Source organism: Oryzias latipes, chromosome 13 (genome assembly GCF_053564925.1).
Source record: "Oryzias latipes strain Hd-rR chromosome 13, Olatipes_Hd-rR_3.1".
Taxonomy (NCBI): domain Eukaryota; kingdom Metazoa; phylum Chordata; class Actinopteri; order Beloniformes; family Adrianichthyidae; genus Oryzias; species Oryzias latipes.
The window spans coordinates 10,280,639-10,294,080 of record NC_136249.1 but is presented as its reverse complement, the minus strand read 5'-3'; the positions used below and the strand labels follow the sequence as shown (position 1 = coordinate 10,294,080).

Here is a 13,442-nt window from a genome sequence, read left to right as displayed (position 1 = left end):
GGTTGCTTCTCACCAATGATCCCGCCCACAACTCAGAGGCAAATTTCTTCAACGTTTGCATCTCTGCAGAAACTATGTCCTAGAAAACAAAAGGGTTTTTGATTAAGGCATAAAACGGCATAATCATAATTAAGAGACCACTAAAAAATGCTTTTCAATAGATCATCGGATTGGGTCTTTAAAGGTCAGCCCAAAGGATGCTGAGTGTTGACTTTTTAGACGAGAAACGGAGCAATGCTGTGTTGCTTTTAGCATAAAACACAACGGTCATCTTCTTTAACGTGTGATAAAAGCAGCAGAATCCCAGCAGCACCTCAAGGTGGACCGCTCCCTTGTGATCTGCAACCATGAGTGACAGTGTGTCATCAGCATTCTGTCACATTTCACACTATTAGGCCAATCTCATTGCTTTGAAGAAGTTTTTTTTTCTCAGATAAGAAGCTCTCTCTTGATCCTGCCACCTCATTAGACACATGCTCTCAGCGCTTCAACCCTTTCACATGTGTAATTTAGATCCCACACAGCTGGCACACATCATTTTTACCTGGAGCTAGACAGATTTGTGACTTTGGTGGGGGTGACTGCTGTTCAAAGGAGGAAGGCACGGACACCTAATCACCATGCTGCTGTAGCAGCTAACGGCAGCCAGGTTTCATCCTAGAAAAAGCCCTGATTAGATCATAGCTGTCCCAGGTGGCAGCTCCCGTGGCAACAGGCGAGGATCTCTGTCCTTTCAACAATAGCTCACATCAGGTTCATGATTTAAAACAGTCGTGTTTGTTTGAGTTTTAACCACAAGTCTGTGGTCATAAATCTTCCCATCGCCCACATAGAGAACCACTACAATCCCTTTAATATGACTGAGGGTGTAGATACAATCAAAAGCGATGATTCGGTCTCCCTGAAAGGGATAACAATGATTCATGTCAGCATGTTGCCTCAAAAACTAGGACCCATCGTTTCTTTAGCTCAATACAAGGTCATAGGTCGCTTGTGTCAGCTACTTCAGAGAGAAAGCAGAACGTACACCAGTCTGTGGCAGGACCACGCACAGACACACACAGTCACTTCTGATGCTACGTCCACACCAGGCTCAGAAAGGTGCGTCCAATGAAACGTCTATGTGAATACACATATAGGCGCGTTTGGGCTTCTGCCTCTAAAACTCTTGTGTTCACGCATCGCTATGCATGATTTTCAGTCCGTTTGAGTACGTACAGAAAAAAGTACAGAACACTGAACGCTTGCTGAAAGTTAAACCAGTCAGGTTCTCAAATTTGGTAGTGACGCATGGGTAGTGTCCTTTTCAAAACACGGAAGTGCCAATGGGTTAAAAGTCGATCATGGAGCATCTTTGTGCCTGACACCAAGACTTTCATATATCGGAAAAGAGCTGTAAAAGAAAAGTCTGGAGGAAGAGTTACAAGATTTGCACCATTTCAACATTTTGCACAAAGTCTCTTGCAAATTTGGGTACATGCGCTAGTATCTGGTAGCGTCAGTCCTGTGTGAACACCATGTGCTAAAAAGCACGTTCGAAAACCTACGTTCAGCACTTCCTCGGATACGCCGCACATGCCCTGTGTGTGTGTGTAGCTCAAGGGACCTCTGAGAGTCACCAATCAAACTTTGACACATGTGTTTGGGCTGTGGGACGAAGTGCCCATAGAAAACCCACGTGCACGGGAAGAAAATTCAAACTCCTAACAGAAAGGACCCAGTCGGGACAAAAGAAAGACTGAATGTGTTTCTTCTTGGACTGTGCAGTCCAAACTCAAACTGGTATTCTCGATACGTTTGTCAATGCCCAAAAAAATCACTACTGGCCTCAAAAGACATAAAAGCTGCAAGTCACAAATGTGTCCACAAACTGCTATAAACAAATGATTTTTGAACAAAACTGATTTAAAAAAAAACAAGTGAACTTTTCAAACTAAATTTTAAAAGTTAAACTATTTTCCTATTTGCTCACACTTCTGCCCTTAATGTACATTTAGCTATTTTATTGTTTTTACCATATAGCTAATCTTTTGCTAGGAACTAAGATTTTTCACCCATTTTAGCAACTATTTATTTAAATGATAGCTCTTACACTGCTACAAAACTCACAGACTTATGGAAACTTTGATTTGAAGCCCATGTGGTTGTTATTCTTCTGTCCTGTCAGCTGAGGCTGCAGCTGGTGACTCAGCCTCTACCTTCAACAGCAGAATCCATCGCCTTATACAGATCATTGCCATTGCATCTGCAGGAGTAGCAGGTCAAGAATTTCACTTTTTGGGTAAAACAGTGTGACGGGGTCCCGCCGAGAAAGGATGCAGAGGAGCCAAGGTGAGGAGGTTCTGTCTTTATTCAAGAACAGTAAGCACCACAGTTGCTACACGCAGGGCCACACAGCGCATGGCACCTCCGTCACCCCTTCTCTTTCACCACCTGCAGTGCTCCCTCTTAAATGGGACGCCACGCCCACGGGGCGTTGCTCTCCATTCCCTCCAGGTGGCACCACAGGTAGCAATCATTAAATAACAAAATACAACAGTACACAAACAATAAAACCCGGTGTGGCCTCCCCAAAGGCATCTGACGGTGCCACACCGTCACAAACAGTTTTTGTTTTTAAACAAACTTTACATGTACATAATTTCACTCTAGTGTGCTGCTTTTGTCTGTTTTAGTTGTCTAACCACAGCATTTTAATGTTATTTTTGATTTTGAATTTGATTTTGTTTTTTAAAGCTGTTTAAACCCCCACAACTAATTTTAGACAAAAATATATACATTTCTTGTACATATTAAAAATTAATAACGTAAAATAGACAAGATTTAAAAGTGCTTAGTCAGCAGTAAGAAGACAAGAGGAGGACAGGAATTGATAAAAATGTTTATAAAAATACAAATATGACAAATTGTACCAGATTTTTTAGTTGATTTGTTTTTTTGTCTGGCCTAAATTGCTCTGAGTGGCCGGGTTTGGCTCCGGTCGCCCCGTGACCCCGACACGGACAAAAATGGGTCAAAAAGATAAATGAATAGATTAATGTTTTTCAAATCCTAAATGTTTTAATTCAAGAGTAATTATGCATATGTTGGATCAAATGGGCTGATACAAATTCTCACTCACAAGAATCACCTAAAATTTAAATACTGCTGTCTTTTAAATGATTTGTTCGTTTTTTGCACAAAAGCAATTAAAAAATAGTAGATTTACAGTCAGATTTCTGCTTCCTTCTTTTACGATAAATAGGTAAACAACGTGTTATTTTCTCAATGCTGAAGCACCTCTTCATTCATTTGCTTTGCTGGCACTCTTCCCTTTCAAAATAAAAGGTTTCTTTCCCCCTCCCTCCCACATTGTTGTCATGTGATGTCTCTGACTTTGAAAGACAACAATGACACGCACTTTTTGAAACTTTTTTTCTCCTAGAAAAGCAGAAGGAAAAGAAAACTCTTACCTGTGCGTCTGTCTGTCGCCGTAGGGGGAGTTTGACCTCCACCGTTCATGGTGTCCGCACTGAAACAGGCAGACGTAAATTTTTCCTTGGCAGCTTGTCCTCAGCTGGCTCTTCCACTCTCAGCTGAGGGATGAGGCGCCCTAGAGACACGTTCTACCAAACAGGTGTGCGCTCTGTTTGTTCCTGCTGGTCAAAAGCTTTCAGTTCTGTTTTAATATCTATTTTAAAATACAAAAGGGTACAGAAAGGAACACAATCTGAAATATTGAACAAATAACAGCTTTTTAGATTCTCTCAAATACTTTAACCTTCAAAAATATGTAAGATTTTCACATTTTTCTGAAATGTAAAGGCTTACAAAGCACAGTTACTCAACCCTTGTGCTATCCTAGGCACTTTAACATTGGGAGTTGGGTCATCTAGACCCACTAAATAGTGCTCTGAACCTTTTTTCTTCAATGATTTGTGATCTTCACTGGTGTCCATGGATTACATGAAATCTTTCCACCTTTATCCACCTTTGTCATGGTAGGGAGAACACATCAATGGAAGGGTGGGGTCATCTGGACCCCATAAGATAGCACAAGGGTTAAGAAAAACATTGCATTAGATACATTGTTTGAACTTTTTGTGCTACAAATTTAAACCCAGTACTAAAATTATCTTCTATCTTTTAGAAGAATTCAAATCAAACAACATAAATGTGTAAATAAAAGCTCAAACTTTTTCAAAATTGCCAAAGTACTTTGTAGTTGCATTGAATTGTTTTTTTTAAGAGATCCACTAGAGGGAGCTTTAAACATAGCTGTACTGATTCCAGGGGCCCCAAAAACAAACAAACCATATTTAATGACCTTTTAATGTTTCTTTAAGCATAATTAAATATTTTATTAGTCGGCATTTACAATGACAATAAATTCTACTTGTGGCAGGTGACTTGAAGAAATATACTGATAGTAATCAAAACTCATCAAAGTAAAAGAAAAAAAATGTTTTGCCACAAAAATGGAGCTCTATACTTCAGTTTGTTAGCAACACCTCTTTTAAGTTTCCACAGGTTTCAACAGAGATTTGAGATAACTAATCTAAACTGATTATGCCTGATATGTGATTAAGGGTTTTGCTCTCATTAAGATCCCATCAGCATCCCTGATAACAAGAGAGCTATCTCCTGTCAACCACAAAAAGGTGAAATGATTGAAGTAATTATGAAGGCCTTGTGTGGGAATCTAGGCGATTGCAGCAGAAAATGAGGAGTTGGTATTGTTTAGACAGCAAAGACAGCTCAGAACCAAACTGCTCGTATTTGCAATGCACCATTTGATTACCACTATGTGTTGCTGCGTGAGTGTCTCTAATGGCGTGAGAGAAATAGCAAAGCCAGACAGATGTAGGGGAGCTATAATAATCCTGGTAGAATCAGTCATGAAAGATACGTTTCACCAAAGGACAAAAGCTTTCATTGACCTGCTTCGGGGTTCCTCTAAGGAGTCCGTATCAGCAAACGATACCAGTAGGTTTCCTACCTGTATGGCAAAAACGTCACTTCTTATCTCCACAGCATCAGTCATTAACCTTGAGGTTCACAATCATTTTTCAGTTAACATTAGGAGGGTGGATTTCACATGAATGAGGTGTTTTTTGTGTTCTATTCACAAATTCCTTTTTCAATGTCCACATCATCCACACTGATGGGATATGAATGTGTCACATCAGCACACACCATCCCGCTCATTCCACACGGTTTCATAACCTTCATTATAATATCAATGTTGCTGGCTGCAACAATCGACTGTCCGTAAATGCAGCGGGAACATGTCAATGAATGACATTTGCAATGTTTAACATTGGAAATTCACTTTTTAGCTGGCCCATTGTGTAACCAAAAGTAGAGCATGGATGGGATGAATAAATGTGCAAAGGTATGTCAATGTGATGGGTTTATAACAGTGTCATCACACAAGGCCAATCATGCAGAACAATAGGAACAAAGCATAGAACAGGACATGCGGAAATAGGATTTGCCCTGAAAAATATGATCCTGCTTAATACTGAGGCGGTACTTTTTCAAAAGATGAACAGCCATCTCCACAATTGCTGCAAATATCAGGGAACATGGTGACTGTTTGAAGCCCTTTCAGTGATCATGTCTTAATTGCAGTTTTTAAATTCCCTAAATAGAGATGAAGTCACACACTTTCCACTTTAACAAGGGAAAGAGAGACTCTCCATCTTTGCAGCTCAATAGGCTGTGCACACTAGAAGGACTTTTTTCACAGGGAAGAGATGAATGTCAGTCAATAATTAGCTGACAGGTCAACAGATTTCCCTGACCCCATTGCCACCGGCGTCAGTGTCATGCTGACAGGCAAAGGAACTTCATGTCCAGGAGAATCGAGTCCTCTGCTCTGGATTTCATTTTTAGCTACCAAAAGTGCCCTCTAAAAAACACTATTAGATTTTTGTTCATTCAAAAATATACTTAATGTGAAACCATAATTCTTCGAGCATCCTGTTTGATACAAACACTTCTGCAACACCCTATGCGGTAAAAACTTCAGAAAATATGTTCTACACTGCAAAAAACTGGGAAAACTAAGAAAGTAAAAAGACTTTTTTTCAAGAAAAAATGGATGGATTTTTCAAGAAAATCCAGGAAATCGATAAAAATATGTGGGTGATCATAAAAATCAATAAAAATAATCTTAGTTTTGGAAAACAAGTCTTACTGACTGGAGTTTTATTTTTCAGGAAATAGGAATTCTTGGTTAGATCATTTTTGTTATCCATTAGTTGATTTCTTTGATTATTAAAAAAAAAGTTTTCAACTTTAAGTGTATTTGTATTATTCCCTTTTAATTTTGCTCCTTAATTTCACTATTTTCAAAATAATTATTTAAAAGGAAAATATATACCTCACCGAGGGAAGATAGGTCGACATGACCGTTATCACATTAAAACTGCAAAACAAACATTTTTAATACATTGAAACATGTACACACCCACAAATACACAAACCTCAAACAACACACGAGTCGAAAAATAAGGGCAGTTTTAAATCAAATTTAAATATGAAAATATTATATTTATCTGTGTCTGATTTTGGATTTGTTTGCATATTTCAAATTAGAAGTCTTATCACCTTTCAGCTTTGCTACATAATTATTGCTTATCCATATGCGTTAAGGATGTTCTTGAAATCCACATGAAGCTGCCATTATAACAGTAGTGTAAGCATTTACGCGATTATCTTTTTATTATACCATGGTCCGGATGAATACGCGATTCTGATTGGCTGCTGGGTGTGCATTAAAAAGTGATAAGGCACAGTGATAACTGCACGCCCCAAAAAGAAGTTCCGGTCACCTATCTTTATTTTTAATTAAAATAATTTTTTTTTTTTTTTCATTTTTAACTTGTCCTGTCAAACAGCTGAGCAGACAGATGAGAGAGATTTCCTGATACATTTGTGTATGTTTATGATATTTGTTTCAGAACAAGCTTTTTGGTAGATTCAAATTCCAGCTGGGGGAGCTAAGTCACATAGAATAAAGACTCTCTGAAAATAACGCAGCGCTCTTAATTTGAAAAATAGATTTCACGATGGATATATTTTGAACATCAAAGCAAAGGCAATACAAACGGTCCATCCAAACAAGTATACTTATTTGACTCTCAAAATTCATCCAAATCTAAATCAACCCAAGTGTAGACAAATTCAGTTGTTATAGAATATTTTATTTGCAAATGAAAGAGTAATAACTCAGAGGTCGTAAAAATATACATTTTTTTTTTGCTTGTGATATTTACATGGATTGTATTCATCAAACGAACAAAACAAAAACATAGTTGTAGTTTTTTTTCCTTTTTTTTTTAATTAACTGTTACAAAATCAAAGAGAAGCCTGGTCAGAAAAAAACGAGAGTATAGTAAACAAAAGTGTATTACATTTCCCTTTTAATAAAGCCATGCTGAGCCAGTCTCCTCCCCAACATCGAAACAACGCAGTCAAGAGGAACAGCCAGCCGCACATAATCCACGCAGGCCGGAAATGGGCATAGCACACTTAACAGAACAAAGTACATAGATGAAAATAACAAAACAATAAAAATAAAAGCTTTTGATGGTTATATTTACAATTCTACATTTTATTTTCTTTATGTGTTATTTTTTATCTTTAGCCGATTACAGTTATGATACATCAAAGCAAAGCATTCCCGTTCATCAGCTCAATCTTCTGTGACATGCAGGTACTTTGCTCTCGTCCTCTGCCTGCTCCACCTTCTTGAGGTTAAATGAACCATATTTCCATCTAAAGTAATATTCCAACACATTCTCTTATCCTCACAAGGCTGAATAACATTTGCCCTGCTTAGATCTTTAATCAGAAATAAAACCTCTATTATATTGGCTACATCATGTACCGAAGGCTCACCACTGATTTTACGGAACCTTTGAGTGCTGATAACAAGACAGTATATTTTACCGATGGATGAGTGTTTTAAAGAATGTTGGATGTGCTTGTGACACTAAGAGGTGTAGTGAGACCTTCTTTCCGCCTCTATTCACAGAACACACCAAAGTGCCTGAAAATTAATTTCTTGAAAGAATAAAGGAGAAAAAAAAACAAGTTGGTCACATCCACAAAGCAGGGTGAAAGGTGAAAACTCATAAACTAAGGAATTTGCCACCCGAGACTCCCAGATGCAGGAAAACAAATTGAAAAGCTTGGTGGAATTTTACAGCTGGAAGACTTAAATGCCAACCTCAATCACGACTATTTCTGCATCTGTGGTGGAGGGAATTTCAATGGCTTGAGCCGTCAGCCCTGGCTTAGTATCCATCCAGTTTATGCAGATTTTTATGAAGAAAGAAATCATTTGACGATAGATGTCCAGATTGTTAAAATCCATAGACATTTGTCTGTGTTTGCACCTTTGTGTTCGCTATCAGTGAATTCCAATCATTCCATGTTTGGATTAGATCATCAAATTGAATTAAAAGGAATAAAAGATTTCTTCCAAAATCTTGGGATTTCTGCATGTGTCGCTGCAGTTGCGTAAAGATCCACTCCATTAATGAAACCTATCTTTAACACGTTCTTGTAACAATTTTCTCATGATGGAGGACATCTATAAAGAAATTTAAGCTCAAAATTGAATTTCTGAGTGTTTCTTCATTCAAATCGCTGGGAATCAGGAGCAGGTTAAAATAACGTCATTGGAAAAGGCTCGTAGCGGGACGTAGAACCTACAACAGCAGGCCACAAGCTCCCTCCTCTGCTCCATTCTAATGCCTCCACTTGTTTGATTATATTCCATGTATATCTTTGTTTTTTTTGTGAATCGACATCTGGCTCCAAACTGTACAGCCGGACAGCCCCAATAATGCTCTCCATTTTTGTTACACTGGTAATGTTAGGTTGGGGTCTTGAGGGGCTGTAAGCTAGCAGGAGACATAGTACACAGATGGCTGACGGGAATGTGGCATAGTTACTCTAATCGAACAGTCCCGCCCACAACTTGGAGGCAAATTTCAAACGAACTGCTGCTGCTTTGTAGGAACTGTCCTTCAGTCTGGGCAAAAAAACGGCATAATCATGATTAAAAGATCACCGGGAACACTTTTACAATAGATTAAAAGATGATTGGAGTAGGACTTTCAGTTATGCGCACAACAAAATTGTTATTCTGTAATAAACGCAACTTTATACCTAATTCTTTTGTGTGCCTAAAAAAGCCACTTGTACACAGAGAACCATAGACAGCAATAGCAGGGAAGAAGCGTACAAGTGGCCTCCAGATATGACAATAGTTATGAATTATGAACGTTCTCTGTCTCAGGACACCGCCCCCACAAGCAAGAAGATGACTGCTCCCTGTGAAGCTAAGTCCATCAGGCATATAAAAGTTAGCAAAGGGTAAAATGAACACTGCCAGTGTGCAGTCATATAAATTTAGATTGAGGTTACTTTGCTTGACTGGATCTTTCTTGCTCAATGAATGGCTAACTTCAGAATGTGTGGGTGTGGCCTGAGGGCTTATACTGAATTTACATGCAAACACCCACACATGCACAATCACAAGCATGTATGCATGCAAGCACGCACACACAAGCACCCCCTGACCCCGACACACAAAGTAGCCTTCCTTGTCAAATATGAACTGCTGTCTTGAGTTAATAATAAAAGGCTTTTTTTTGTTGTTGTAAATATAACTTTCTCATACTTTTAAGTCACGTGAAATCCCATGTGTGAAGTCAAACCACATGTGTTTTTCAGACAGGCACTGCAGCTTTATTAGGGCTTCTGTGAGCAAACGCCTGCTTGATCCCCAAAGGGAAGAGCTAAATAAAGTGCTGAACATGCTCATAACTTACTTTGCTGTTGGGCTGCAACAGTAAATGATTGGGCTAAAAGATACATACAGATGCTATAGGAGCAGGAGGAAACAACAACAGGAAGAGTGTTTGAGTAGGGTCAGAATACTTTACTCACCTCTTCAGAGGCTATTTATAGTATATTTCATTGAAAGATAAAATGAAATTATATAAAAACATTCTTGATTAATCAAGTTGACAAATCAGAAGAACCGTGCCCCCCACACTAGGCGCATCCAGCTTTTCTTTCAATTCTTACCCGTCTGTATTGAGTAAAAAAAAATGTTTTGTTGCAGAGAACCCCGTTAACCTGATTTCAGATTAGAAGGCTGTTCAATGCTGACCAAAATGTTCTTCGTGAAAAAAACCTGACGCACAGCAGTGTTGCCTGAAAACTCCATGGGTTATTAAATGAAAGAGGTCTGTGAGGGAATACAGGTTAGTCAACCAGATTCAAGCAAGAGGAATCCGAACACAGAAATATTAATTTTATCTTGACTAGGATCAGAAATTTTGATTTTTTTTCTTCTTGCTACATTTTTACCACAAGTCAAGATAAAATCATAAATTTCACATTTGACATGAGGATTGTCATGTCAAACAGAACAAGTGTTTAAAAAAAACACACAGGGTTTAAATTCACCTTGGGTTTCTCATATGACTCCTTTGGAAGGAGGAAATCCCCCCCAGATACCCTTACTGTTGAAATAAATGACATCATGTGCATATCTACCTGTATGTACAATATAAAACAGGATTGGTTACAGAATGTACAGTACATTGTCCCATGGGATTTCTTACTTAGTATTCACTCTTTCTTGTCCTTCTTTAGCTAAATCTGTTCTACCAGGGCAAGGTAGTGATGTTGCATTGGTAATCCTTGATGCTGGCCCTCATGACTGCATCTGACACAACCACTGGTGTGCTGTAGATAAGGACAAAGAAAGAAACCATCACAGGGAAGAGGAATCGCAAAGGCACACTAGAAAGGCTACTTGCCTTTTTCTCTGCTACTTTCAATCAAACTGCTTGGATCTGCTTAAAGGTGTGATAAAAGGGAACGGGCTGACGATACAGCTCAACTATTGACCGGATAAGTGACTCCATGGAACGGCAATTGTGTGCAACACCACTGCTGTGGATACAAGGAGAGTTTCAACAATGACATTGCAAAACACCCTTAAGAAGAAAATGTTATCAGCCGCCATCCTACGCCCATTCCATTTAGACATAATGTTGTAAAGCAGAGGTTATTTCTTTGCACCTTAGCTTAATTTTTTTACCTTAAAGGAGGCTAAAGAGAAAAGGTTTCACCACTTTTTTACAACTCACATTCCTGGTGACAGATTTTGGCTTCAGTTCAGAAGTGTAGTGGGTAAACAAAAGCATTAAAAAAGTAACAATAACCCAACTTTGGGATTGGTGGCACTTCTTAATATGGACGATTGAATACATGGCTGCTTGTCACCCTTTATGCCCTGCACAGGGTGAAGAGATTTAGGATTGCAAAAGAAAAGAAAGTCAAGCTGGTCCATTAGATGCTAATCCATATATCGCTATAGGCCTAATAAATACTAGTATTATATTCAGGGAGGATAACTAATAGCAGACAAGGGTGACAGTAGGTGTAGACAGAATGTGGGAGGGTAACAGTTTCAGTCATTTGACAGCCCTGTCAGTGCTACATCCTCGTACCTGAAGTTTCCCCTGCTGTTTGGTAGAGCAGCTGAGCTCTGGGTGAGTCATTCACAGAACCTGGGGTTTCTCCTGGGTTCCGTATGAAAGCACAAGTGACCCAGAGCGCTGAGGCAGATGATGCACATGCCACACACTATGTCTGTCCACATGGATGGGCACAATCAACCCAGCCCACGGGGAGGGAAAGCGGTTTGTGGTTTCGGAGCAAGTGCTGCAAGCAGCCGAACAGAGGTGCAGAGGGACGATCAGAAAACCACCCCATGCTGCCTGTTGTCTCATTAAGAGAAAAACAAAAAAGGATGTTGCAGTCACAGTCAATTTCATCTCCTTCATGTCTACCATGCTTGCATACATCTAGAGAACCGATGGTGAACAGAGGTGTGACTACTGACTACAGGTTTTACTTTATTACCTTTTCCCAACTGCTCTTCTTGTCTCACTCCTCTCTACTGCATGCCTACCGCTTTGAATTGATGAATAAATAAAAGCTCTACTAGGGGGCATCTTCCACCTCAATGCACACGGTGCTTTCTCTGCGCCTCGCATGGCCAAACCAAAGAACTCAGAACACAAGTTCTGCTTTCTGCCACGAGACACAGACACTGCTACATCTCGCGTCTCTGCTATTCTTTTGTGGAGTTGTGTTATGTAAATCAGTAAGGGACAAGCATGTTTTTTTCCCCCTTTTTTAAGTATGCATTCATTAAAAGTACTTTTGGACTTGAAGTATTTGATTTGTTAAATTACATCACTTTAACTAGTTGCATTTCTTTGTTATGGAAGAGTCTCAGTCTTTGGATGGGCTTTGGGCCTTGGGTAGGGATGGGAATCTTCCATGGCTGTAGGAAAGAATTGGCTTTCAGTCCTACACAGTCTGAAATGCCTTGGTCTGGGCAGGGACCATAAGGGTTGGAGGTGTGGGCCCTGACATGTTCCTGGAGTTGTATTTGGGAGTGGCAGGGGGTTCAGGGGTCTTGGGGGGCACCACTGTAGTGTAGGCTGGAGGGGACTGAGGGAAACCTGGAGGTTGCCCGTTTTCCTTGAGAGCTGCAACAGCGGGTGGACGAGGACGGTGACCACGCTGGGCACTGTTGTGCACCATAGACTGGGTGGAGGAAGCACCGGAACGTGAGCTACCAGATCGAGATGAAGACAGGGAGTTCGGCTTTACAAGCTTGGCCTTGGGGGCTTCGGCGTCCTCCCTGTAGGTTCAAACAGATCAGACAAACACAACATTCATTTCTTCTGAAGTCAGAGATAAAGACCATCTGAACTCTACCATGATGAACTGCAACTCAGAACGCCACATCCCACAACTCTGAGACACAAGGGACTATTGCAATGCTGGGGCCTCATGTTATTCATGAGGTGCCCCCCCCCTCCAAAATTTGCATAGAAGAAAGAAATCTGCTGAAAATGAAATTTCCCTAGACAGAATTATTGAGAGGAAAACTCTTTCTGAGAAAACTTTTCTGTTGGAATCTATTTTCACCTTTTTCTTTTTTAAAGACAGCAAAACTTCTTTGAAGATGACAGAAGAATAGACACTCAATGAAAAAACACATTTGCTATTGAAGTTTGTGGCTGTGGTACGGAGATAGAGCGGTTGACCACAATTTGGAAGCCCGCAAGGTTCAATTCCTGCCCTGCCAGCCTATTTGTCGAAGTGTCTTTGAGCAAGACACTGAACCCAACCTTGCTCCTGGTGGGTATAGGTTGGCACCATTGTTATGCAGTAGAGATGGCATTAGTGTGTGGATGAATGTGAGCATGGATGAATAGGACTATATGACTGTAAAGCGCTTTGACTGTAAAGCACCTTCTAAGAAGGTAGTCAAGTGCTATTTAACCCTTGTGCTCTCCTAGGCACTTTAACATTGGGAGTTGGGTCATCTAGACCCACTAGACAGTGCG

General features: G+C 39.9%; 1 protein-coding gene across 1 annotated transcript in view; it reads right to left on the bottom strand.

Moving 5' to 3' along the window:
* Nucleotides 1-7,169: 7,169 nt before the first annotated feature.
* clmpb (CXADR like membrane protein b) overlaps nt 7,170-13,442 on the bottom strand; it is an 81,663-nt gene continuing 75,390 nt past the window's right edge. Inside the window, exon 7 of the mRNA XM_011482902.4 lies at nt 7,170-12,730. Coding sequence (XP_011481204.1) covers nt 12,394-12,730 — 337 coding nt within the window. The 3' untranslated portion in view covers nt 7,170-12,393. The remainder of the gene's footprint in view (nt 12,731-13,442) is intronic.